This window comes from Myotis daubentonii, chromosome 16 (genome assembly GCF_963259705.1).
Source record: "Myotis daubentonii chromosome 16, mMyoDau2.1, whole genome shotgun sequence".
Lineage (NCBI taxonomy): Eukaryota > Metazoa > Chordata > Mammalia > Chiroptera > Vespertilionidae > Myotis > Myotis daubentonii.
Window position 1 is genome coordinate 14,981,883 of NC_081855.1, and position 27,837 is coordinate 15,009,719.

Below are 27,837 nucleotides of genomic sequence, written 5' to 3' on the forward strand. Positions count from 1 at the left end.
CTTTTTCCTAGTAGAAATTAGTAAGCCTTTCTTATTGTAGGCAAGTCAAACAAATAGGTGGGTAGGAAACTGCACTGTATAGAAAACCAGCTGGGAGAAAGCAAAACAGTGAGAAAGTAAAGATATACCCCCAAACCACAACAATATTGGAACAAAGAGAGGACTTTCTCTTCCCACAGTTGAAGGCTCATAGCTTAGTTTGGCAAAGGCTGGGAAGGACAAATCAACAGGTAAAAATTAACCCTCACAAAACTAAAGTAAGTATTTGTATTTTATGTCTCTCATTTAATATGTTGGCTGTGAAGGTGAACCCAGATGGCATGCCCAACAGGGCCAGAAAGAATTTGTGAGAGAAGCCAGGTATCCTGGCTGCCCAGTCACTGTCTTCATCCACCAGCCTGAACCTCCCATCCAAATCATCTTCTCAAATTATCCATAGGAGATTTATTCACATACTCAATAAGAAAAATATTTCTAATTATATCCAGCCATTCTTAATATGAATGAGAATTATGCGGGGATGCGAGATTGCCAAGATGTTTTTGCCAAACGACTTCTTTTGACTTAAGAACAGGCAGCTGCATTGTTTTCATAGCTATGCATATAAAAGAGTTCTTGGAAGGAGGCTGACTCCGCCTGCTTTAAAAAGCTCCAAGGTAAGTGGGACCAGGACAGGACTTTCAAGAAGGACACTGGCCACTCTGCCCGTGTTGCTTGCAGCTGCCAGTTCTGGTACTGCTCCTTCTGCCCCTGCATATTCCCAGCCAGTCTCCCGTTGCCTTCTGTGTTCAGTAGCAACTAAGGCCACGAATGAGATTTTGTTTGGTTTTGGTTTTGGTTAACTAATCAAGTGCTTTCCCCTTTCCTTTTACAGAACGGTCTCGCTTCCAGGTTACATCTTCTCTCTGGCTAACAAGGTAAGATTTAGATGAAGCAGTCCTTCGAGGAGAAGGCAAGGGCCTGAGGGATGGATCGATGTCTCTTAGCAACCTTTGGAAAGTGGTGCTTCAATAAACACCTCACAGCTCTCCAGGAAAGGAGAGGGGCAGGAAGGACTAGCCTTTCAGCACTGTGCACACATCCGCATTAAGCACTCAGGTGTTGGTGGGTGACACATTAGCAAGAGGATAGCTGGCATTAGAATATTATTTTGTTTCTCCATATTTCTGTTTGGAAAAAAGTCTGCACTGAGATTCCCTTGCTAAAAATCTCAAATTTGATAAAGATGTATCCTGCTATTAGGATTCCTTTAGTAAACATGATATCTAACAAATAAGAAAGGAAGTACCTAAGAAAATGCTTCCTTTAAACTTCTCTAAAATCTTTTTTAAATGTTAACCTTACTCCAGCGACTCTCAACTGGTGTGCTGCAAAACATTTTAAAATATGCAATACCTGACTATGTAGTCAGGGGCACTGACCTTGTTTCTCTTAGATTGTCAAGGAAATGACAACAGCCAACCAACAATAGTTGTCAGATCTTCAAAAAATATAATTTTTGGTGTGCCTCAGAATTCTAGTAATTAGTTTTACGTGTGCCATGAGATGAAAAAGGCTGAAATCGCTGCCTTACCCAGTGCTGAGTGTTGTATGAAATGGAAGCACCATGAAATTGTTGCTTATACAGTAGAGGCATTAACCTGCCCTGCTGCTGCAGACTGCAGCTCTAGAGAGAGAGCTGGTTAAAAGGAGCTTCAAGTAATGTGATCATGTAATGACCTCAGGAGCATCCTTTGCCAAATCTTTTATTCTACCGATACCACCGGCAACCTGCAGATAACACAGAATGGGGCAGCCGAGCCTGCACTATTCAGGAGGGAATTTGAGAAAGCAAAGGGAGCCCTTCAAGGGAGAAGAATGAGGATAACGTTTGCTATGGCTTTTAGCCTCAATTAGTTTACCTCGGTTAAATGAGTAAGTGGATATTAAATACACAGAATTATGCTAGAGAAATTCTACTGAACACCCAATTAAAACAAAAGAAAAAGGTAAACAAGATTACAACCCCCCAAATCCACTGAAGGTGAGCACTTCTGGATGGAAGTGCTCAAAGGAGGAAATCAAGTTCTCCATCACCTGGCCAGATGCCACTTTATATCTACACGGTAGCCTGAACTGTTTCAAACTGCTTCCTCAGTCAGCATTCTAACTTTTTAAAAACTGTCTTCACTACATCTCAGGCCTGTGAATTAAGAAAGGCAAGATATGCCCTAATAACCAGTTTGGCTCTGTGGATAGAGCACTGGCCTGTGCACTGAAGGGTCCTGGGTTCGATTCCGGTCACGGGCATGTACCTTGGTTGTGGGCACACCCCCCACTGGGGACGTGCCCGCAGCCAAGGTACATGCCCCTGACCGGAATCGAACCTGGGACCCTTGAGTCCGTAGGCCAACGCCCTATCCACTGAGCCAAACTGGTCAAGGTGAAAAAAATATATATATATATAGTTTTTAAAAGGCAAGATATCATAGTCCCTATTCTACAGATGGAGACACCAAGGCTCAGAAAGGTCAAGTGCCTAGCCAAGGCCACGAGCTCCTCGGCAGCTGCTGAGCCTACCACCAGCTCCCCGATTAGAGTGCCAGTCTCGAAGAATAAAAGGAGATAATGGATGTAAAGCCCCATGTTCGGCGTTGGGTGCACAGGGACCCCAGATGCACTTGAGTCTTTGTGATTATGTTTCAGTAACTAGAGCACAGTGTCCAGTGGACACGCTTGGTGGGGTTTCTCATGGGGCCCTTGAGATATCACCAATGTAGAGATTTCTTGATCTGTATGACAGGCCAGCATCTATCTCTAGGGTGACGTTTCCTCTCCTCTTTAGGGCCCCAGAGTCCCGCAGCCATGAGTTCCGCCGACCAGGAGATGGCTGCTTTTGGGGAGGCTGCTCCTTACCTCCGAAAGTCTGAAAAGGAGCGCATTGAGGCCCAGAATAGGCCCTTTGATGCCAAGACATCTGTCTTTGTGGTGGAGCCCAAGGAGTCCTTTGTCAAAGGGACTATCCAGAGCAGAGAGAGCGGGAAAGTGACCGTGAAGACTGAAGCGGGAGCGGTGAGTTGAGTCTCAGGAGCTGACATTTAATTGATTTTTTTGTTTGGTCACTCAGTTGACATAAAGTTATCTTTTCTGTTCACCAGACTCTGACAGTGAAAGATGACCAAGTCTTCCCCATGAACCCTCCCAAATACGACAAGATCGAGGACATGGCCATGATGACCCACTTGCATGAGCCCGCTGTGCTGTACAACCTCAAAGAGCGCTATGCAGCCTGGATGATCTACGTGAGTGCCCCCTCCTGAGTGGTCATCACCTGGACCCCAGGCCATTGCTCTCACTGTAGTATGAATGGGTCACAGATAGTGACACATTGTGCTTTCACTAGTAGTGGAACTAGTTAAAAGGTTCGCTATTGTTATTGGGAGACACAAGCCAACAGCTGGCACTTTATCCTATCTTCTCATCCCAAGCTGGGCATGGCCATTGTCCACACACTGAGTTTGCAGCAGATCCTTTAAACAAATCTTGGAGCATCTGCTCATATCTCAACCCCATGTCTCCATTTCAACCCTCCTTTATTCCAGCAGCAAAATCATCCAGAGAGAAAAGATCAACTTACGTCGTAGCACTTAAACATATGCCTTTAAAGACCAAATTTCACTCCTCCTAAATAACAGCGATGTGTCTGTGCCTTTTCAACCCTTCTATGTGGAATGTCTTAATGAAAACTTTCCAACTTCCCAGGCAGAGCTGCATTTTCTGTCCTATTGTTTCTGTCCCTGCAATAACACTGACCATGTTTTTTGACCATCTGAGAGTTCTTCAAGGAACATCATCTTATTTAGGCTTCATTCCTGGTGCCTCACAGACATCTGACATATAATACACACTCAGCACAGATTTCCAGCTGAAGTTATGCTACACTGTATTTGGTATAGGTTAGTCAGTGCTGATGTTCAGCTGGACACACTATGCAAACAAACCTGGTGGTCAGTCAGCATCCATTCTTACTGGGGGGGGGGGGGGGGGGGAGGGTGCTGCCTGTCCTGATCAGTTGTCAAAGATTTGAAAATCATCCTATCGTAATCATGATGCATTTACATCATTTTGTGTTTGGTTTAATTATTTACCTTTTTAAATGCCTGTAATATATTGTCTTAAGAAGATTTAGCCTATGTCACCTAACCATTCCTGTATTGTTAGGTACTTAGGTTGTGTCCAAATTTATGTTTTTATGAATTTGAACTATCTTAACATTATAAAAGAGATATATCCTTCTTTCCTAAAGTACAGTAAAAATGTCTCATATTACACATAAAAAATATTCTTGGAGCTTCTGCTATGTGAAAATCACTGATAAATTCCAACGGGAATAAATTTAAATTGTGGTCCCTTCCCTCAAAAAGTCTGCTATCCTATTGTTGAACCTTCTAACTAGTTTTCGCGCTGACCTCTTGAAGAAGAACGGCATCAGCATTTTACTTAAGTGCTCCTTTTAGTTAAAATTCATTTAATAAGTGAATTGTACAAATAGTGGAAAAAGCCTTTGGGTAGTTATTCTTTCTTATTCCCTTGCACAGACCTACTCGGGCCTCTTCTGCGTCACCGTCAACCCCTACAAGTGGCTGCCGGTGTATAACCCCGAGGTGGTGGCTGCCTACCGAGGCAAAAAGCGCCAGGAGGCCCCGCCCCACATCTTCTCCATCTCTGACAACGCCTATCAGTTCATGCTGACTGGTGAGCTGAATGCTATACATGTGCATCTTTTTAGAGCAGAACCATAGGAGGAAGAAGCTCTAACATCTCAACACTCTTTGAGACGGTCCCCTTCAGTTGAGGTTGATGTGTTTGTGAGAGAGACGGTCCAGGAAGGAGAGAGCGTAAAAGATGACTTGCAATCCCTACTATTTCATAATTGCTAATGATCTGTTAAACTTTTGAAAATCAAAAGATGTTGGCAATTGTTAGATAATTAACTTTTGAATGACTCAGACACTAAATGAGCTTGAGCAAAAATATGAACATATCTACATATATGTAATCACACACACACACACACATACATACATACAAAACACTGTGTTTCTATTACCAAGAGTTAAAAAACAGAAGAGTAAAATTTGCCTCTCTGGTCTTATCCTCATACCTACAATTAGGACTAATGAACAGACTCTTTACATTAAGGATGGCATAAATGCTAATGCCCTTCTCCTAGAATCAACGCAAACACATTCCAGATTTTAAGGTGTTTCTGGTATAAAAACAGTTATATCTTCTTCCCAGAATATTGTCTCAGCTAGACCACTCCTTAGTACTATACACCTTGGGGAAAGGGCTTAGAGAATTCCTCCTTAGGTAGAGTAAAACATGAAAACTAACTTTTACCTTTTCCTAAAAAAATGGCCAAAGCCATGATTACTTTCAAAGTTACCGTGTTTACTATAGTTATTCCTTTTCACAAGCTAAAGTATCTTTAACACCTATTTTTCATTACTTCTTCTACCTACAGTAAATAAGTCAATAACTTGTCATCTAAATCCAACTGAAGACCCAAGCCACTTTTGATGTTTATTTAGTGGTAGAGTATTTAAAAAGCTGGTGCTTCCCAGCAGTGCTCTGTTTAAATGGTTACATGAACATCAAATTGGGTGGGAAGTGAGGGGCGCCCTACAGAGCAGAAAAGAAGAGACTGAGAAAGGGAATAGACCTTAAGCCCATCAAGCCCTAGGGATAGCTGAAAATAACACCAAGGTCATTCCATTTTACTTTACTTGCCAGTTACAAATATGTGAGAGAAGCGTATTAAATGACTATAATTTCTCTTTTGTAGACCGAGAGAATCAGTCAATCCTGATCACGTAAGTAGGTTTATGCTTTCTTTTCTTGGCTGCAATAGCTGCCAGCTTTGGGTCCTCTTTTGACTCAGTTACTATTTGACAGTGGAGAATCTGGTGCGGGGAAGACTGTGAACACCAAGCGTGTCATCCAGTACTTCGCAACAATTGCAGTTACTGGGGAGAAGAAGAAGGAGGAAGCTACTTCTGGCAAAATGCAGGTGAGTCCAATACCAGAGTCAGAATCAAGACTGTCGGGGCGCTCAGGAAGTGGGGAGCCTCAGATGTGAGTGAGCACTGCGCTTGCCTTTGCAGGGGACACTGGAAGATCAAATCATCAGTGCCAACCCCCTGCTGGAGGCCTTTGGCAATGCCAAGACCGTGAGGAATGACAACTCCTCTCGCTTTGTAAGTGTCTTGGTCACAGAGGGGTCTTCTCAGCCTTTAAATGCCAGAGAAAGCATGTCTGAGTTTTCATTTCAATCTCATCTTTCTTGTGTGCTTCAAGCTTTTCACATAAACATCTTTTTTACTTTCAAGGGTAAATTCATCAGGATCCACTTTAGTACCACAGGGAAACTGGCTTCTGCTGATATTGAAACATGTGAGTAACAGGACCTCCTAAATAGAATCCAAGAATGATGGCTTGGGGGGAATATCATGCAGCTTCTGACGAACCTGGAGCCTGTTTAACACCATTTCTTCTGCCAAAAAGGCCCACAGTTAATGCCATCCTTACCCAAAGTCCACAGTGTGCTGTATCCACATCAGTCGTGAGCTACTTATTCTTTAGGAACTGCCAGGAGCTGTTAGGCTTGTCTAAATTATTTCAGCCTCAGAATTGACCTCAAAATTTTCTAAGAAAAAGAAATTAACACTATGGGTTGAGTGTGTGCAATTACTTCCAAGTCTGAGCCTTGATAAATTTCACTTTTTAGTATTCCCTCTATTATGAAGTGAGAAGAGATCCTGGGGAGGAGGAGCTAAAGAATCTATTATATTTCATGCATCAGGCATCTTCTGTATGAGAAATGAATATGCCTTGGGCCAGCAAGCTTTAGTTTCTTTCTAGAGATTTAAGAGCAACTGCCATTGTAGAGATGTACTATGTGGTACCTCATGGGAACATTCAGCTGAAATCGCAAGGGGCCAATAAAATAGAACTGATGAACATAATGCCAAGTCACCCCAGGAACTTTACAATTTCCCTCCAATCTAATATCTACTTTCCACTGCAGATCTTCTGGAGAAGTCCAGAGTTACTTTCCAGCTAAAGGCGGAAAGAAGTTACCATATTTTTTATCAGATCATGTCTAACAAGAAGCCAGAACTGATTGGTAAGAAAGATCTTAAATTCACAGATGAAAGTTAATCTTTTTTATTAACAACCTGTAATGTACAATGTACCTCCTGAATTCTATGTGCCCAGAAATGCTCCTGATCACCACAAACCCATATGACTATGCCTTTGTCAGTCAAGGGGAGATCACAGTCCCCAGCATTGATGACCAAGAAGAGTTGATGGCCACGGATGTAAGTTACATATGCAGTTTTTATAAAAATACATTATGCATGGGAATGACAATAGCAGCCTACTGTAGGTGTGTGGTAAGAATATAGTATAAATTCTCCTAAATAACTTAGTCTCTTCTGCCCTAATCTTATCCTCTCATTTCTCCCGGTAGAGTGCCATTGACATCCTGGGCTTCTCTGCTGATGAAAGAGTTTCCATCTATAAGCTCACTGGGGGAGTAATGCATTATGGGAACATGAAATTCAAGCAAAAGCAGCGTGAGGAGCAAGCTGAGCCAGATGGCACTGAAGGTACAAAATGTAGTTCCATCTGGGTTTAACAGGAGAATTTAGGCAAAAAAAGCCAATTCCAAACTCATGTCTCCTTTACAACTGAGCTTCTGGTGGACATAAAGAAATGTACTCCTGCACAGACTTTCTATAGTGATTCACACTCCATGAACAGTACGGTGCACAGTAGGTCATGTTGGGTACCTGAATTGTGTCTCTACAGTTGCTGACAAGGCAGCCTATCTCCAGGGTCTGAACTCTGCTGACCTGCTCAAAGCCCTTTGCTACCCTAGGGTCAAAGTCGGCAACGAGTACGTCACCAAAGGCCAGACTGTAGAGCAGGTAGGTGCACAATTCAAATGCACTGTCAGGGATGCAAGAATTTTATAATCCTCTGATAAACTCAATATATCTGTGTCTTCCAAGGTGACCAATGCAGTGGGTGCTCTGGCCAAAGCCGTCTACGAGAAGATGTTCCTGTGGATGGTCACCCGCATCAACCAGCAGCTGGACACCAAGCAGCCCAGGCAGTACTTCATTGGGGTCTTGGACATCGCTGGCTTTGAGATCTTTGATGTGAGTTGAGAGCTGGTTGGTTATTGGGATTTCATATTAAGGCAACAGAAATATCAACAGGAAGAAATCTGTGAATATAATAACCTTAAGTTGTCAAAAATTATGCTAAGACTCAAAAGAGTGTGATTGGGCAGCTCTTCATCATTTACTGTAGTGGCGATTTTACTTTATGAGAAATAATGCCCTTATGAAAGCTCTTTAACTTGCTCCATGGCCCAAAGGGAGTCAGACACCAGTATGGTATAGTGTCAGGGGGCACTCTAAAAATCTGACAAGGCAAAATGAGCTTAACCTATGCATCACCTAATATGCCCTGAATATATGGTGGAAAAATAATTCAGAAAAACTTAGGCAGATAATGAGGGCTGAGAAAAGGTTAGCAATTTAGAGTAAGCATCAATAAACTCAATGCAGCCCTTGCCAGTTTGGCTCAGTGGATTGAGCATAGGCCTGTGGACTGAAGGATCCAGGGTTTGATTCCGGTCAAGGGCACAGGCAGGAGGCAGCCAATCAATGATTCTCTCTCATCATTGATGTTTCTATCTTTCTCTCCCTCTCCTTTCCTCTCTGAAATCAATAAAAATATATATCTTAAAAACCCAAACTCCTTGCAATTAACTTTTAATTCTCATGAATGTACTATCATGGGATAAAGATTCATATGTGAATATGAAATAAATCTTTTCGGTTTATAGTTTTGAAGAAGTCCATATTTTTCTTTCAAATTCTTAAAGTAAAACTTGGGCATTGCAGATAATATGGAAGATCTAGGAAAAGGTTTCCACATTCATTCCACTATTTATATCAAGTTAATATTAATGTTTTGGCATTTAATAAAATACAAGTGTGAGGTAACACATTGTCCATAATATTTGGTATCTTGATTTTTATTTCACTTCAGATTAAAGAAGAGTGTGGGTGGCAATCACTGCTCAGTGTAATGCTGACCAGGATGTGTAGACAGCAGAAATCCTCTCTGCCAGCTGCCAATGGCTCACACATTATCTTTTAAATGAGTCAACAGAAAATGTAAAAGTTAATGGGAACACACATGAATGATGAAGTAGGAAGTCAGAAAAATACCTGAGTAGACTTATGCCAGTGCAGGAAAGTGTATGAACAATGATTTAGGATTGTGCATAAATGGTAGAAGACATTCGACTGCTCAGGCCCCCAATGATTTTAAAAGGCTATTTGACACATATTTTTAAATTAAAAAGCCCTATATGTCGAAAGAGGGAGAGTAAACACATCTATTTATTTAGTTCAACAGCCTGGAGCAGCTGTGCATCAACTTCACCAACGAGAAACTGCAACAGTTTTTCAACCACCACATGTTCGTGCTGGAGCAGGAAGAGTACAAGAAGGAAGGCATCGAGTGGGAGTTCATTGACTTCGGGATGGACCTGGCTGCCTGCATTGAGCTCATTGAGAAGGTCTTTTTTACATTTCAGAAACCATATTTTCTGGCAATTAAATTATTCATTGCATCTTATTTGAATTCTATGCACAGAGAAAATTGTTTAAATAGAATTATAACTGTGTGTGGTCTGCTTCTAGCCTATGGGCATCTTCTCCATCCTGGAAGAGGAGTGCATGTTCCCCAAGGCCACAGACACCTCCTTCAAGAACAAGCTGTATGAGCAGCATCTTGGAAAGTCCAACAACTTCCAGAAGCCCAAGGTTGTCAAAGGCAAGGTTGAGGCCCACTTCTCGCTGGTGCACTACGCGGGCACCGTGGACTACAACATTACTGGTTGGCTTGACAAGAACAAGGACCCCCTGAATGAGACCGTGGTCGGGCTGTACCAGAAGTCTTCACTGAAAACTTTAGCTTTCCTCTTCTCTGGGGCTCAAACTGCTGAAGCAGGTACTGCTCAAAAAAATCTAACACGTTCTCTGGGTGTTACAAAATGCGGTGCTAGATTGAGGCTGGTGATCTCAGAGCCCTCACAGAATTGCTGGCCAAACCCATTGTGTCTCTAAGTTTTGAGTAAGGAGGCTGTATTGTAATACAGCCTGTGGCTCCCTCCAGCACTGACAGAGGCCTATCGCGAAGGGCCAGAGAGGAACTGCCAGGATCTCAACCATAGCAAAACGTTGGCTTCCATGATTCTCTCCTGCTTCTCCCTCCACATCTGCTGGATATTGAGTATCTGGGGATATTTAAGGCAATATAATGGCAAACTTCTGCCTTTCAATTCTAGCTTCTATTGATGATTTTTAAAGTTATAGTGTCCCTAAGTGTCCTAATATTGAGGAGTCCTCTATCCAGTGAGACCAATGCCCTTCCCTTCATTTCCTAGTGATGAAATAAAATTACAGAAAAGTGGATGCAAACATGGTTGGCATAACAATTCATTCAAGCCCAACAGAGAGCCTAGTGGTGTCAAGAAATGTTCACTTCAGCACAAAAATCAGCAAATAGGCAAGAAATAACCCTGTTGATTCAAAACTGTATTTGAATGACATCTTTTCTTTTCTTTCTCCAGAGGCAGCTGGTGGTGGCAAGAAAGGTGGTAAGAAGAAGGGCTCTTCTTTCCAGACGGTGTCTGCCCTTTTCAGAGTAAGGGAGAAACTGTTCTTGACATTCCCCAGCCACTTTAGGAATCTGTTCAAATCAAAGGGTCTTCTTTTCACAAGTGTTTAGAAAAGGGCTGATATTAACTAGTGACATGTGTTAATCTAGCTTTGGAGAGAAGAGCTTTAAATTATTCAGAAATTTTTAGCTCATCTTTCATGTTAAGTCAAATAATAAACAATATTTTATAGGAAATTTTATAAAACTTAATACTCTTTAATTCATAATTTAGTTGAGTCACAAAAATAAGCAATGGCATGTACTTAGAGAGACAAAATAATCAGTAAGACTAATGAAAATCTAACAGCTAGCCTATAAGCAATGTAATACGGTATCCTTGTTCTTAATCTGGTCAATTCTCAAATATAACTGGTAGAATTGTTCCCTTTATAAAAAAAATTTATGCCCTAAACATTGATATAATTGGAAATGGGGAACCATTTTTATAAGAAAAAAGTCCAAATGTGGTGCAGGCTTGTATTTTCTTATTTGGAAAACCATGGGGTATAGGAGAAGAAAGTGTGACCATCTAGTATGGGAAGGCAATGGCCTTGTGAATGTATGTGGGTGACCAGGGGGTAGAAAGACAGACAGTACTTGCCCACAATAAAAAGCATCATGTGTTAGATTCTTTATGTGTGTAACTCTTGGCCACTCAAGTGGAGAAGGAAGTACTGAGGCAGAAACTGCATCTCAGGAGAAGCCTATCAAGGTGTTACCTTAAGTGAAAATGCTCCATGTAGGCCATTCAACGCCACCATCGACACTGATTTTATAGACATCATCAAAAGGCATAGTCTAAAGTCTGAGATAACAGGATTTTTCCTGACTTTACAGGAGAATTTGAACAAGCTGATGACGAACCTCAGGAGTACCCACCCCCATTTTGTGCGGTGTATCATCCCCAATGAGACAAAAACTCCTGGTGAGAAGTTCTAGAACGAAGGCACAAGGCATGATGGCCATACCTCCTTTTAAGCAAACTCTTCAATGAATAAATATCTATTTTCAGGGGCCATGGAGCATGAACTTGTCCTGCACCAGCTGAGGTGTAATGGTGTGCTGGAAGGCATCCGCATCTGCAGGAAGGGATTCCCAAGCAGAATCATTTACGCAGACTTCAAACAGAGGTCAGACTCTCCTAAATGATGCATCTCAAAGTTTAGCATAAATATATTTAATGCAGGCAAAAGAGTTTAGTGAAAATATGCCTTTGTTATATTAATTTTCTACAAAAAGTAAAAAAACATATGCCTCAAAACACCTTTAAAATAAACACAGACTACATATTTAAGTACTCTGCAAGCTTTTCGTAGAATTTACCACGCTTCTGGGTTAGCTCATGGATGTATACATTAACTTTGATAATTATGAATACCATAATTTTGAGTGCTTAATATATTTGGATTATCTCATTTAGTGCTTATAAAAACTCAGCAGAGGAAGTACTGCCAGGGCCTCATTTTATAGACAAATAAACTGAGGCTAAAAGACATTAAGTTACTTACCCAAAGTCACATAGCTATTAAGTGGTTAAGTTAGGAACTTGCTCACGCATATATAGCTATCAGTAAGTCATTTTCTGTCACTTCTTTTGTATCTTCACCTATTTCTCTCATACACTAATTTCCTAGTTTTGCAGAATCATGTCACACTAACAGCTCCTCAGCTCCCTTTTCTCCTCCCTAGATAAGTCCATCTTGAGAATCAAATAAAGGGCAAAGTGGACAAGAGGCTGAGTAACAGCTATAGGGTGTTGGTCTCTCCTAAGTCTGGGTCTGGGGGAACTGACAGAGAGCTCCAGTGTCCAAGTCCTAAAGCACTCCTATGTTGGATTTTAGGTGATTAGAACAGTTCCCTTTACCTAGAGCTTTCTACCAGATTCATCATTAAACCTTGCTTTTTTAGACTCAGGATCTTAAAAAGCAAATGCATCTAGCAAGGATAACATGCTATATTTTATGAGACAGCTATACCTTAATGGGAATAGGATTATAGAACCCTTTCACATGAGAACAAGGTCTGATGAGGCAGAAAGTTGCAACTATGCAGGAAGGTAAAATGGAATAAGAATAGTCAATGCTAGATTGACTATCCATATATTCAATGTCCTTCCTGTGAACGAAATAGCATAATAAATTTTAAAACAGAAACTTTGATTGTTTAATGGATCATTTAATGCTTAGTTACTACTAGTGTTATCAATAAACCAAGTTTTAAAAAGCTGTATGTACTTTAACAGATACAAGGTATTAAATGCAAGTGCTATCCCTGAAGGACAATTCATTGACAGCAAGAAGGCTTCTGAGAAGCTCCTTGCATCCATCGACATTGACCACACTCAGTATAGATTTGGTCACACCAAGGTAATAGTCTCTGCAGTCTACCTGACGTTATTCCTGTCGCTTTGAAGTTGATGTAGTTTCTGATCTACAACTCTGCTCATGCACAGGTCTTTTTCAAAGCTGGTCTTCTGGGGCTCCTAGAGGAGATGCGAGATGACAAGCTGGCCCAGCTGATTACCCGAACCCAGGCCAGGTGCAGAGGGTTCTTGGCAAGAGTGGAATACCAGAAGATGGTGGAGAGAAGGTATGTAAACATACTGTTTATTCATGTCTTCCTTCTTCAGAAACACATTTGAGGAGGCTTACAGTTAAGACTCAGATATGATAAGGCGACCAAAGTAATAAGGAATGAATCTGAGTCCTGCACTGAAGTGAAGAGATACATGTACCAGAAGACTTAGATAGAGATCATCACATGGAATACATGCTGAATGTTTTGGGGATAGATTAGATATAGATATAGATATAGATATAGATATAGATATAGATATAGATATAGATATAGATATAGATATAGATATAGATATAGATTAGATATGGATATGGATATGGATATGGATATGGATATGGATATAGATATAGACATACCATCTGATTATTTCTATTATCAAACTATCATGATTTAAAATATTAAGGGCATTTATCTGTGAAAATTTTCCCTTCAGTAAGCTAAGGCAATGTCACCAGGTACATAGCTTTCTAGTGATCTAATATGATGCAGGGACAGTTTCAAGACTAAAGAGCCAGATATCTCAAACTGCAGGATGCATATGAATAGGACCCACAGTGAGAAGTGCATTTTCTATTTGTCATCTATACACCCATACATATATGTATGTGTAAATACATAAAGAATTTACATAAAACAAATTTTATTTCTATCACCTCTAGTTATGCTAATATGTTTATTGTATTCTATTTAATTAAAAATAATAAGTATCATGACCCTCTAGATATATATTTGGGCAGTTAATTGCCTAAATATGAGGATAATTAATTTAAAAATAATTTAGATGAAAATGAATGTGATATTATAGAATAGAATGCAAAATTCACATAATATTAAAATATAAAACCAGAGAATTTCAAAGAAATTCTGTTTTTAATAAGTCTGTTTATCCCATGTCTCATATCCCTGAGAGGCTAGTTGCCCTCCCCTGCTCCTACTGGTATTCTCATAGAAAACTCTGAGAGCGCTGAGGCAGAGCCATACTCCTCAAAGGGTGATCCTTGGACTGGTATCATCAGTGTCTCTTGCAAACTTGATAAAAATGCAAATGTTTAGGTTTCACTTCAGATCTTCTGAATCTGAATTTCTGGGCATAGAGTCCAGGAACCAATGTTTTAACAAGCCCTTTAGATGATTTTTGTGTACAGCCAAGTTCGAGAAGCACTGAATTAGAGAATAAGTGATTAGCAAGTCCTGGATCAACACCAAAAAATCAATGTTTTTCATTTGTGCTTTTGAAAATAGTTGAGAAAACATTGGGGCAGCACCCTGAACTCTCACTGCCAAGATTTCATCTAATTTTATCATCTATACAATATCCAATTTGCATCAGTCTACACTGATATTTCTGTGTCATTTCAGAGAAGCCCTTTTCTGCATCCAGTACAACGTCCGCTCCTTCATGAACGTCAAGCACTGGCCCTGGATGAAGCTCTTCTTCAAGATCAAGCCCCTCCTCAAGAGTGCGGAGACCGAGAAGGAGATGGCCACCATGAAGGAAGAGTTCGAGAAGACCAAGGAAGAGCTGGCCAAGTCAGAGGCAAAAAGGAAGGAACTTGAAGAAAAGATGGTGTCACTCCTGCAAGAAAAAAATGACTTGCAGCTCCAAGTTCAGTCTGTAAGTAGTGGTATTATCCTGGGTACTGCTAATCAGGACACAAATGCTACAAATATGCTCACGAGCAACATTAAGTTGGGTAGTCAGCGTGAGAGGCACATTGTAGGGAAAAAGTGAAAGCATTCTGATTGTACTACTAAAGTCCAAATATTCCTTTATTGCCCAATAAACACCCCCACACCAGCACCGGGGCAATGAGGTAGAACAGAGGTAGAATGTTGTCTTCCATTTTGCAGTTTCATAAAATTATAGAATTTATGACTTATTTTCCTTTGAAGACAGTTCTTGAAAGTGATTTTCATATAAAACTATCCCAAATAGAATATTAAGGGCAGGATAGCATGAAGAGAGTGATTTTTTCTCTGAAAGTTTCTTCAACTTCTAGATGTCCATGGATCATGAATCACAATACATATAGCTGACAACTGCAATATTCTACATCGAATTTTATTAAATTATTGCTTGTTATTGATCTCCAAAACTCAGACTTTCTTTCTCCAGTCCACCTCCACAGTCAGTGCCCACCATGTCATACCCAGATTTCAGCAGCAGCACCGAGTTGCTCTGCCTGCCACCAACTCACTTTTCCTCCATCCAGCCTGCTCGCTGCTCACTCCTGAACCAATCCTTTTAGAAATGCTTCCATCAACCCTAATGTGTGATTTTTAAGACTGCCTTTCACTTGGTTTGAATTGAATCGGTCTGGCATAATTTACTCATCACAAAATCATATATTTTTCCTGTTAAGATTGTTCTCTTTAGTCAAGTTTTGGGGTGTAACAAATCCTTCTTCTAGATTACAGAAGGAAAAAGAGGTGTTTTTCTTCCCCCACACTCTTCAAAACTTTCCTGAATTTTTCTCTCGTCCTTTAAGAATTAGTTAGAATCTGTCCTACACCACTATATCCACCACCTGGCTCTAAGGAGCACATTTTATTGTTTTATGTACTCAAAGGCTGATATGGAGGCTCACTGATAAATGTGGTTATCAATTCCTCTCACATTTCCTGTATACCCCCAACCTTCTTAACATAGCAGATTGCCAGAAATTTCTTGATTACTTTATGCCTCAACTTGAATTTAGAGCATGATCAGGATCATCCTACAGTATCACAAAGAGAAATAGTCTAGTAGCAGCTGCATCCCGAATGTCTCCTGATGGAATGCCTTCTCTCTTCCTGCTCCTTCCCTCAATAAATTGATTTCTAAAAACCAAATCCTACTCATCTGTCAAGGCCCAACTTAAATTCCATTTCATTTACAGAACCATCTCTGATATAACTTCTCTGAACTCTTATGTCACTAATCGCTTTCTGAATTAATGGTAGCTTTTAGGGGATAGGCTTTCTAACCTACTGTAGAATACAGTTGGTCCTTCACATTCATGGGCTCCTCATCTACAAATTTAACCAACTGTAAGTTGAAAATATTAGGAAAAATGTTATATTATTGCTGACATGTACTATATAGACAGGCCTGTGATAATTGTGTTTCTACTGACATGTAGAGACTTTTTTTTGTCATTATTGCCTAAATAATATAGTATATCAACTACTTATATAGCATTTACCTTATATTTGTTTTATAAGTAATCTGGAGATGATCTGAAGTCTATGGGAGGATATTTGTAGGTTATATGCAAATACTATGCCATTTTATATAAATGACTTGAGCAACTGTGGATTTTGGTACCCATGAAGGGGTCCTGTAACCAATCCCTCACGGATACCAAGGAACAAGTGTATCCTCTACTAAAGGCACAAGACAATAACTGATACATTTTGCTTTTTCCACAATGTAGAATATCCTGCATTGCACGCAGCAGATGGTTCACAAAAGTTTAAAGTCAAAGTATAGCAGGAATTTACACTGTTTCATTGGAAATATTTCATTTATTCTTCCCAATTTTGATTTTGTTCCCAAATCAAGGAAGCTGAAAGCTTGGCTGATGCAGAGGAAAGATGTGACCAGCTGATCAAAACCAAAATCCAGCTTGAAGCCAAAATCAAAGAGGTGACCGAGAGAGCTGAGGATGAGGAAGAGATCAATGCTGAGCTGACGGCCAAGAAGAGGAAACTGGAGGACGAATGTTCTGAACTGAAGAAAGACATTGATGACCTTGAGCTGACACTGGCCAAGGTTGAAAAGGAGAAGCATGCCACAGAGAACAAGGTATGAAATATACACAAGAAAAGCTTGTTTTTATTATTAAGGAATACAAGCACAAAACTGAATTCACCAAAATATAGCATGTAATGCAAAGTATTTTTACTTCCTAAGGTGAAAAACCTCACAGAAGAGATGGCAGGCCTGGACGAAACCATAGCTAAGCTGACCAAGGAGAAGAAGGCCCTCCAAGAGGCCCACCAGCAGACGCTGGATGACCTGCAGGCAGAAGAGGACAAAGTCAACACCCTGACCAAATCTAAAATCAAGCTAGAGCAGCAAGTGGATGATGTAAGTCTAGGATTACCAAGAAAGTAATTTATTTTTTTAAAGAAAGGCTAAGCAAACCTTTTGACTCAACATTATTTATGTTTAGCTTGAAGGGTCCTTAGAGCAAGAAAAGAAACTTCGCATGGACCTAGAAAGGGCTAAGAGGAAACTTGAAGGTGACCTCAAGTTGGCCCAAGAGTCCATAATGGACATTGAAAATGAAAAACAACAACTTGATGAAAAGTTAAAAAAGTAAGTATAAAAGAATTACTTATGAACTTGCTTCCAGTAGTGGATATGGACTCAATTGTTATCTTTTGCTACTTTTCAAAAAGGAAAGAGTTTGAAATGAGCAATCTGCAAAGCAAGATTGAAGATGAACAGGCCCTTGGGATGCAGCTGCAGAAGAAGATCAAGGAGTTACAGGTAAGTACCTGGTTTCCACCAGTGAAATTCAACCTGATAAAATGACTGACACAAGCTAAGTTTGTGTTTTTCATCACTCCCAGGCCCGCATTGAGGAGCTGGAGGAGGAAATCGAGGCAGAGCGGGCCTCTAGGGCCAAAGCAGAGAAGCAGCGCTCTGACCTCTCCCGGGAACTGGAGGAGATCAGCGAGCGGCTGGAGGAAGCTGGTGGGGCAACTTCAGCCCAGATTGAGATGAACAAGAAGCGGGAGGCTGAGTTCCAGAAAATGCGCAGGGACCTGGAGGAGGCCACCCTGCAGCACGAAGCCACGGCGGCTGCTCTGAGGAAGAAGCACGCGGACAGTGTGGCTGAGCTTGGGGAGCAGATAGACAACCTGCAGAGGGTCAAGCAGAAGCTGGAGAAGGAGAAGAGTGAGATGAAGATGGAGATCGATGACCTCGCTAGTAACGTAGAAATAGTCTCTAAAGCCAAGGTACTACAGAGTCTGAAAAATTGGTTGTTAACAACAATAATCCTCTATGTACACATCATAAAGCAGCGGTTCTCAACCTGTGGGTCGTGACCCCTTTGGGGATCGAATGACCCTTTCACAGGGGTCGCCTAAATACATCCTGCATATCAGATATTTACATTACGATTCATAACAGTAGCAAAATTACAGTTATGAAGTAGCAACGAAAATAATTTTATGGTTGGGGGTCACAACATGAGGAACTGTATTTAAGGGTCGCGGCGTTAGGAAGGTTGAGAACCACTGCCATAAAGGCACAGGGTTACTTTACACACATAATGACAGTTGTTCTATGCAGTAATCTAGGATTTTTGTAAGAGAGACATTAGTGTTTGTATAATTTCTCCTGAACATCTGAAGAAACTGAAATCAAAGAAGTTAAGTACATTGACCCCATCACACCAATAATGAATAAAAGCATCAACTTTGAACATAGACCATCTGTGTTCTCTAGGTCTCCAATTGAAGAACACGGGTCTCCAATACTCTCAATTATCCAATAAGCAACATAAAGGCAGTGAAATATTGAACATGCTTTTAGAAAATATACCAAAAATTCTTACAAAATCTTACATTTAGACCATAATCATGAATTTTTTTTATAATATTGAACAGAGCTTCACAATTAGCTTTTTAAAAATCCCAATGTATATTTTCAACTTAGGACAGCATAAAATATACTGTCTACATCATATTACATGTAAGAGTTTGACTTATTTCATATGTAAAAATAAATATTTTTCAGAAGAAATTGTAGCTGCAGCTAAATTATGTTAAAATGTCTTCATTTCTTCCTTTGTGCTTTTCTCACACAGGGAAACCTAGAGAAAATGTGCCGCACGCTAGAGGACCAAGTGAGTGAGCTGAAATCAAAGGAAGAAGAGCATCAGCGGCTGATCAATGACCTGACCGCCCAGAGGGGCCGCTTGCAGACTGAATCTGGTAACTCCCTCCTCTTCTATGCTGCCCAACAGTGGAGGTGCTGTGGTTAAAAACAATGATTTGTTGATGTGAAAACCTAATAAAAGCAACTGAGAGCGGGTGATTCACTGAACAGCTCAGACTCTCAAACTTGCAAGGTCGCTTGGGGACAACGTTGGAGATAGAGCCTTCAAAGGACTGCATTAAGTGCTGCTCCAGAGAGGCCTTGAGTATTTGGCCACATTGAGAGGGTGTGGGGTTAGGAAACACTCCAATGTGGGTCCAGAGCTTCTATTTTAGACCAAGCTTCTTTTTATCTATATCGAGTAGGGCAATGGATAACCCAGTCTCTAACAAGTCTTATAAAATGGGACCAGGTACAATTTGGTACGTTAGCGCCCTTCTCTGAAAGTTATCACCAGGTTTTACACAGGAGCATACAACCCTGAAAGACTAAATTATGGAGAAAACAAAAATATTTAAGGTGTATTTATTCATTCAGATTAATATGTTTCACCATAAACATCAGAAAATTAACATTACACATGAAGATGTCAATAAAGATCTCAATCATTTGAGCACTCAGTTGGGGGGAGTTAAAATTTATTTCTAATATATACTTGCAAAATGTTTCTTCACTTTAAAAAATGGTGCTACTTCTTTTGCCTCTCAGGTGAATTTTCACGTCAGCTAGATGAAAAAGAAGCGATGGTGTCTCAGTTATCAAGGGGCAAACAAGCATATACCCAACAAATTGAGGAATTAAAGAGGCAACTTGAAGAGGAGATAAAGGTAACTATTATAAGGCTCATTTTTTTCCCTCCATGATCTGACTCTAATTGGAGTCCATTACATCAACTTTTAAAAGATTCTGAAACTTAATAAACATTTAAATATCCAGTAAAATGAAGATGTAACTATTTCCACAGGCCAAGAACGCCCTGGCCCATGCCCTGCAGTCAGCCCGCCATGACTGTGACCTGCTGCGGGAACAGTATGAGGAGGAGCAGGAATCCAAGGCTGAACTACAGAGGGCGCTGTCCAAGGCCAACACTGAGGTTGCCCAGTGGAGGACCAAGTACGAGACGGACGCCATCCAGCGCACGGAGGAGCTGGAGGAGGCCAAGTATGTGCACTGATATGAGAAAATGTACAAAATACTTTGCATATTAAATCAGAAAGCTACAATCTTTGAAGAATCCATGAGTTAGCCCACAAATGGTCGTTAATTAGCTGGTATTTGCCAGGCATTCTGTGAAGAATGAATAAAACAAACATGATCTCTGCCCTCTTCGTCTAAAATCTGGTTAAGGAAATAAAGAATGACAGATAATTAGGACTTATTGCTGCTGGTCAAGCACACAAGCTCATTGCTGCTTCAGGGCACTGCACTTGCTGGTCCCTGTCTAGAATACTCTACCCCAACCTCCCTCCAGCTCACACTCTGACTTCTTTTAGATTTTTTTTTTAAATATATTTTATTGATTTTTTACAGAGAGGAAGGGAGAGAGATAGAGAGTCAGAAACATCGATGAGAGAGAAACATCGATCAGCTGCCTCCTGCACATCCCCCATTGGGGATATGCCCGCAACCCAGGTACATGCCCTTGACCGGAATAGAACCTGGACCTTTCAGTCTGCAGGCCGACGCTCTATCCACTGAGCCAAACCGGTTTTGGCTTCTTTTAGATTTTGACTCAAATGTTACCTCCTCTAAGGAGCCTTCCCTGATTACCTAGAATAGTTGCTCACCACTTCCTCTTTTTCCCCCCTTCATTGCACTTATATCAGCAAATGCTACTCTGCATTTTCTCACTTACTTATTGCTTCTCTCTCACTTGTTTGGAAGCTTCATGAGACACGGACCTTTTTCTATCCTGTTCACTGCTGTGTACCCAGTGTCTGGCTCATAAAGGGAGCTCATCACTATCTGTCCAATGAATGAATGGATATTTTTAATATGAAGATTTTTAATATAAAGTTCCCAATTCCTTTCAGTGTGGTAATAGTTCACAATTCTTGTTTTGGTTCACTTCTCTCTACAAATATGTGTAATCCTCAAGGAAGAAGCTGGCCCAGCGTCTGCAGGACGCCGAGGAACACGTAGAAGCTGTGAACGCCAAGTGTGCCTCCCTTGAGAAGACCAAGCAGCGATTACAGAATGAGGTGGAGGACCTCATGCTTGATGTGGAGAGAACTAACGCCGCCTGCGCAGCCCTGGACAAGAAGCAGAGGAACTTTGACAAGGTAATTTCTGCAGCCGCCTTTGCTCTCCACTATTTCCCTCCATCCTTTACAGCGCGTAACCACTCTCGGTTTTTCAGATCCTGGCAGAATGGAAACAGAAGTATGAGGAAACCCATGCTGAACTCGAGGCCTCCCAGAAGGAGGCCCGCTCTCTTGGCACTGAGCTGTTCAAGATGAAGAACGCCTATGAGGAATCCCTGGACCAGCTAGAAACGTTGAAACGGGAGAACAAAAACTTGCAGCGTGAGTTCCTTTCACTCTCAGTGATAGTCATGCCTTAAAGGAAGCTTTCTCTTATGTCCTCTGTCTGACCAAATCTCTACCTGTCTTTTACCCAAACAACAGAGGAGATTTCTGACCTCACGGAGCAGATTGCAGAAGGAGGGAAACGTATCCATGAACTGGAGAAAATAAAGAAGCAAATTGAACAAGAAAAGTCTGAACTACAGGCTGCTTTAGAGGAAGCAGAGGTACAGGTCAAAGTGTGCATTACAAATAAATTCAGAAAAGAATAAGGCCCATCCACTACAGATTGAATAGAAAGATAAAAGCACAAAATTTGTGAAAGAAAAGGTGTGCAAAACACTTCCAAATGTTTCCATTCCCCGCTAATGTCACCCTTGCTGTCATTCAGGCATCTCTTGAACACGAAGAGGGAAAGATCCTGCGCATCCAGCTGGAGTTGAACCAAGTCAAGTCTGAAATTGACAGGAAAATTGCTGAAAAGGATGAGGAGATTGACCAGATGAAGAGAAACCACATTAGAGTGGTGGAGTCCATGCAGAGCTCGCTGGATGCTGAGATCAGGAGCAGGAATGATGCCATCAGGATCAAGAAGAAGATGGAGGGAGACCTTAATGAAATGGAAATCCAGCTGAACCATGCCAACCGCATGTCTGCTGAGGCCCTGAAGAACTACAGGAACACACAAGGCATTCTCAAGGTAAAAGGGGTCAAGAGATGGCCCCAGAGCAGGTGGGGTGGCTGAAGCCCTGAGAACAAGATGTCTCAATGATCCTTCATCCCACAGGACACCCAGCTACACCTGGATGACGCCCTCCGGGGCCAGGAGGACCTGAAGGAGCAGCTGGCCATGGTTGAGCGCAGAGCCAACCTGCTGCAGGCCGAGATTGAGGAGCTGAGGGCCACTCTGGAGCAGACGGAGAGGAGCAGGAAAGTCGCAGAACAGGAGCTGCTGGATGCCAGTGAGCGTGTCCAGCTCCTGCACACCCAGGTGAGATTCAGCACAAAGAACTCGCCTTTAATAAATGTGTATATATCCCAGAAAATATAAGCTTAAATTTATATCTGACAGCCAGGTTTTATGTTTCTACCAAATTGTCACTGTATTATTGAGAAATCTTTTGCTCTTTTATTTTGCGTAAGTTATTTTTTTCTTCCTATAATATTCTAAGGCTACTCATATTATTTTGTGTTAACATCTTTATTGGCCCTAGTTATCAGTATTGAGGGTTTTATTGTGGAGAAATGGAATATTTGAATATCTGTTATCATTTTATGCCTGTGAATGGTCTCATTGGTAAATAGCAGTTATAAAATTATAAAGATATTTGCCCTAATTATGAACTATGTACTTGAAGATGCTGAATATTCTATAACATTTCTATTTTATATAATTGTACCACATAACAAAATCATATTGAAGGTCATTTGACTTACATATTTTTATCTGAATTAAAAAAAATAGCTACCACTAAGTTCTTAGGTAACATGATAAAAAATTTATAACTTATTTTTAAACAGAACACCAGCCTGATCAACACCAAGAAGAAGCTTGAGACAGACATTACCCAAATACAAGCAGAGATGGAGGACATTGTCCAGGAAGCTCGCAACGCAGAAGATAAGGCCAAGAAGGCCATCACTGATGTGAGCAGAGGGCAACGCAGTGGTGGTCAGACTGATGTGCTATCTCAGCTCCCTCAGCTGATTATGTTTTATTGCTAATTAGGCGGCCATGATGGCCGAGGAGCTGAAGAAGGAGCAGGACACCAGCGCCCACCTGGAGCGGATGAAGAAGAACCTGGAGCAGACGGTGAAGGACCTGCAGCACCGTCTGGATGAGGCTGAGCAGATGGCCCTGAAGGGCGGGAAGAAGCAGATCCAGAAGCTGGAGGCCAGAGTGGGTATCTCAACATCTATTTCCATTTGCTCCCAGTGCCTCACTGGATCACAGTTCCTATGAGCCTATTTATTCACAGGTGCGTGAGCTGGAAGGAGAGGTTGAGAGTGAGCAAAAGCGTAATGTTGAAGCTGTCAAAGGTCTGCGCAAACATGAGAGGAGGGTGAAGGAACTCACTTACCAGGTACAGCAATGATTTTTACCAGCTAAGCTCCCCTCCATATATACGTGAAGTTCTCACATGCAATGATGTAACAACCATATTATTTAGAAGTAAAACTCTATGCTTTTTATTCTTTCAGACGGAAGAAGATAGGAAAAATATTCTCAGGCTTCAGGACTTGGTAGATAAACTTCAGGCAAAGGTGAAATCTTACAAGAGACAAGCCGAGGAAGCTGTAAGTATCCTTAAGCTAGAAGGGAGGAGACAAGTCCCCTGGTTAAGAAAAGTTAATAAATAATTAGATTTACTACTCCTTGTAGTAAATAAGCTATTTGCTTTATAGAGACTATGTACTTCTTAAAAACTTTTGTGCCCTTTTATACTTATTGCTCATTATTGATAACATTAATAGCTTGATTTAAAAAGTCAATTTTCAATCCACAAAGAAATCTCAAAAAATTTCAAAACAGAAATAATACAGGCCACATTTTCTGGCCACAGCATGTAAAATTGTAAAGTGATGAGAGATATAAACAAAAATTCCCAAATGCTTAAACATTAAGAAGCTACCTTTCCTAAATATTTTGGGCTAAATCAGAAATCAAAAACACAATTACTGAATAGTTGTCCATTATAAATAATATTTCAAGGAAGATACTATTTTCACAAACTTATAGAATATAGTCAAAGCTGTACTTGGAGGACAAATCATTGCTTCATATGCTTTTGTTATGAATAAAAATAAAAATAAATGAACAAACTGGCAGTCCAATAAAGAAATTATAAATAATAATAAAAGTAAGAAGTACTAATAAAAATAAAGGTAGAAATTGATGAACAAGAGTGTGTTATATTCTAATTTGATAATTTCAGTACTATCTGATAGTCTCTAGGGAGTTAATAAAATAACAGTAATAAAATAAATACACTTATATCTAGTTTAATTGAGGAAAAAGAGAAAAAAATACAAACTCTCAACATTAGAAATGAGATAGACAAACCATATAAGTAGGTTTACATTTTTAAAATGTAAAATATAAACCTGTCAACAAAGTTGAAATCCAGAAGAAATTGGTGATTTTTATAGAAGAACATAAATTAGTAAGTTGGCTAAGTAATTTATTTCAGAATTACTTCTGAAGATGAGCTCAACTCCAGATAGTCTTTCAAAACTTCAAGTAACAGATAATCCCCAAGCTATGTTAGCCATTGCAGGGCATGGGAAAATATGAAAAGATTCCCAAATTATTTTAAGAAGCTCGCATAACCCTCATACCAAAAACTGTCCAAGAGAGAAAGAGGGGGAAAACTAAAGGCAGTGTTACTAATGAATATAATTACAGTGGGGCCTTGATTTACGAGTGTCCTGACTAACGAGTTTTTTGAGATACCAGCTGTCTCTCGGCAGATTTTTTGCATTGAGTTGATAGAGTAATTTGAGTTAACAAGCTCCTTAACGAGCTCAGTCTCGGAACGAATTAAACTCATAAGTCAAGGCCCCACTGTATAGTAAAAATAAATTACTAAGCTGCGGAAACCCTTACTTTTAGAAAATATATTTTTATTGATTTCAGAGAGGAGGGGAGATGGAGAAAGAGATAGAAACATCAATGATGAGAGAGAATCACTGATTGGCTGCCTCCTGCATGCCCCCCACTGGGATCAAGCCCGCAACCCAGGCATGTGCACCAAAGGTGACCTCCTGGTTCATAGGTCAACACTCAATCACTGAGCCATGCCAGCAAGGCTAAAACTCTTACTTTATTCAGGATATTGTCCATTAGTGATTAAATAGGTTCAAGTCTTATAATGCAAGGAATATTTAATATTAGGGAAATCTCTCAATAGAATCATTACATCCAGAAAAGGAGAAAAAAAAGTGAATGATTGTATTAAAATGTGACAAAATAATATAACATGAAATTAAACATTTTTTCAAGTTAAAGAAACTATTAAGAAATTCATCCTTGCCCTAGCTGGTTTAGCTCAGTGGATAGAGTGTCCATTAAGGGCACGTACCTCGGTTGTAGGCTCAATCCTGGTCCTGGTTGGGGCACGTGCAGAAGGCAACCAATGTGTCTCTCTCACATTTATGTTTCTCTCTGTCTCTTCCCCTCCCTTCCAATCTCTCTAAAAATCAATGGAAAAATATCCTCGGGTGAGAGTTAATAAAAAGTAGAGAGAGAAATTCATCCTTCTCTGGTCAGTGTGACTCAGTTTGCTGGACATTGTTTCATGCACCAAAAGGTTGCCGGTTTGATTCTTGGTCAAGGCACTCAGTGGGTTGTGAGCTCAATCCCCAGTAGGGGGCATGCAGGAGGCAGCTGTTAGATGTTCTGCTCTCACATGGATGTTTCTCTCTCTAAAAAAAAATCTTTTTTTAAAAATAAATTCAGTCTTAATATGATAAAGAATATCTAACTCGTGCAAACAGTCATCTTATAGCAAGCATTAACAAGCATGACAATATTCTTGCCTCCTTCTCTGCTCTTAAACTTTTTCTTGCTCTACTTGTGGTATGTATCTTTTAATACGTTTTGGTTGCAAAAATATGGATGTGATTATTTATGAGATACCAAATCCCAAATAAGTCATAAAGTTAATTTCAATGATATGCAGAATCCAGAAGGTAAGACAATCATGTCTCTTGTTGAGTATTTTAATTTCTTTGTAGATGCCAAGTCTGTTCTCCCCTTAGGCTTATACAGTCTAGAAAGATGCACAGTATGGGTTCCTTACAATTCCATTTTTATTCTCAGGAGGAACAATCCAATACAAATCTATCTAAATTCCGCAAGCTCCAGCACGAGCTGGAGGAGGCTGAGGAGCGGGCTGACATCGCTGAGTCCCAGGTCAACAAGCTGCGGGTGAAGAGCCGCGAGGTTCACACAAAAATCATAAATGAAGAGTGAATGTGCCCTGATGTTATGGAGTGACTAAAGAGAAGCACAAAATGTGAAATCTTTGGTCATGTCTATCTGTAATTACTGTCTATTCCACCCTATGCAATGGAAATAAAAGCATAGGGTGCTTTGCAAACAATGTCCTTAGACTGGTCTTTTCTCTCTCTCCTAAATGGATGTCAAAGCTTGAATAATCACAAGGCCATCAAACAATACCCTTCAACATACCACTAAGAAGTAGTTATGCATTTACTTTTATTTTAGGTCTATAGTAATACTTTAAAACTATAAAGTTGTCACTAATTAGGGAAGCCAGTTCTGATGAACAGAAATCCGGAAGTTCTTTTGTATTTCTTTCTAACCTTTCCCTAATACTGGAATATAGTAGGGTCTTAGAAAGCTCCTGCTTCCCCTAATATGAACCTAATTTTCCAGGTCTATGCAAAGAATGGCACTAGCTCTATTCTCACATAGGGGATTCAGGCTAAAATATATCATTAACTCTCCTTGCTTAATAATTGTTATCAAGAATACAAATACAAAGTATTATTAGCACGTGAAGGTTTTCATCATCAATACCAATATATTGTCTATTCACAGTGTGTGCACTAGGTAATGGGTGTGACATGAAAGAGTTTGATGTGACTCCCTATGAAAGTTACAGGTTGATTATACAATTTGGATACAAAGAGAATATTTAACATCAGTAAGCTGTTTATTGGCCTCTGTTTCCAGACTTTGTGGCCTCCTATGTAATAAATACAACATAAATCTCAAAATAGATTATTTATATATTCAACACACATAATGACGAGTATGAGTTTGGTGCAAAAAACAGATAATGGCGGCACTCTTAATTTCTCCGAGTTTTCCTGGAGGATTGATTTTTAAACTGGATTCAGTTAAGATCACAGCCAAACATATAACCTTCCTTGGCAGCATAAATGAAAAGTTAACAGGTAACTTTCCATCTAAATAGAAAAGAAGTGTACACTGGTGTAAATGGCACCGTGAGACAATAACTCAAATTGGATGTGAGCAGTTTAACAGATAGCACTGGCCTTAGGGTGTGTAATTGTCCTTCTCACTGCAATGGCCCTTCT

The 27,837-nt window shown here is 40.3% G+C and overlaps 1 protein-coding gene across 1 annotated transcript; it reads left to right on the forward strand.

Moving 5' to 3' along the window:
• The first annotated feature begins 578 nt into the window (after positions 1–578).
• LOC132218012 (myosin-2) lies at positions 579–26,873 on the forward strand. The gene is made up of 40 exons (XM_059668623.1): positions 579–656; positions 875–917; positions 2,825–3,051; positions 3,138–3,281; positions 4,578–4,734; positions 5,828–5,855; positions 5,938–6,052; positions 6,147–6,239; positions 6,372–6,435; positions 7,070–7,168; positions 7,261–7,364; positions 7,517–7,655; positions 7,858–7,976; positions 8,061–8,210; positions 9,476–9,646; positions 9,771–10,080; positions 10,703–10,776; positions 11,629–11,716; positions 11,804–11,921; positions 13,034–13,157; positions 13,244–13,380; positions 14,728–14,983; positions 16,913–17,155; positions 17,264–17,440; positions 17,526–17,671; positions 17,755–17,845; positions 17,929–18,318; positions 19,173–19,299; positions 19,952–20,070; positions 20,208–20,404; positions 21,342–21,525; positions 21,603–21,768; positions 21,871–21,995; positions 22,160–22,468; positions 22,556–22,759; positions 23,290–23,415; positions 23,498–23,668; positions 23,748–23,852; positions 23,971–24,066; positions 26,591–26,873. The coding sequence occupies exons 3-40, from the start codon at positions 2,845–2,847 to the stop codon at positions 26,741–26,743; spliced, it is 5,826 nt and encodes a 1,941-aa protein (XP_059524606.1). The 5' UTR covers positions 579–656; positions 875–917; positions 2,825–2,844; the 3' UTR covers positions 26,744–26,873.
• Positions 26,874–27,837: the final 964 nt, after the last annotated feature.

Excerpts from the sequence above, each read along its gene's own strand:
- LOC132218012 (XM_059668623.1), top strand. The coding sequence starts at position 2,845 with ATGAGTTCCGCCGACCAGGAGATGGCTGCTTTTGGGGAGGCTGCTCCT. Across the intron at positions 7,656-7,857 it reads TGAGCCAGATGGCACTGAAG|TTGCTGACAAGGCAGCCTAT; the intron begins GTACAAAATGTA and ends GTGTCTCTACAG. Across the intron at positions 14,984-16,912 it reads TGCAGCTCCAAGTTCAGTCT|GAAGCTGAAAGCTTGGCTGA; the intron begins GTAAGTAGTGGT and ends TCCCAAATCAAG.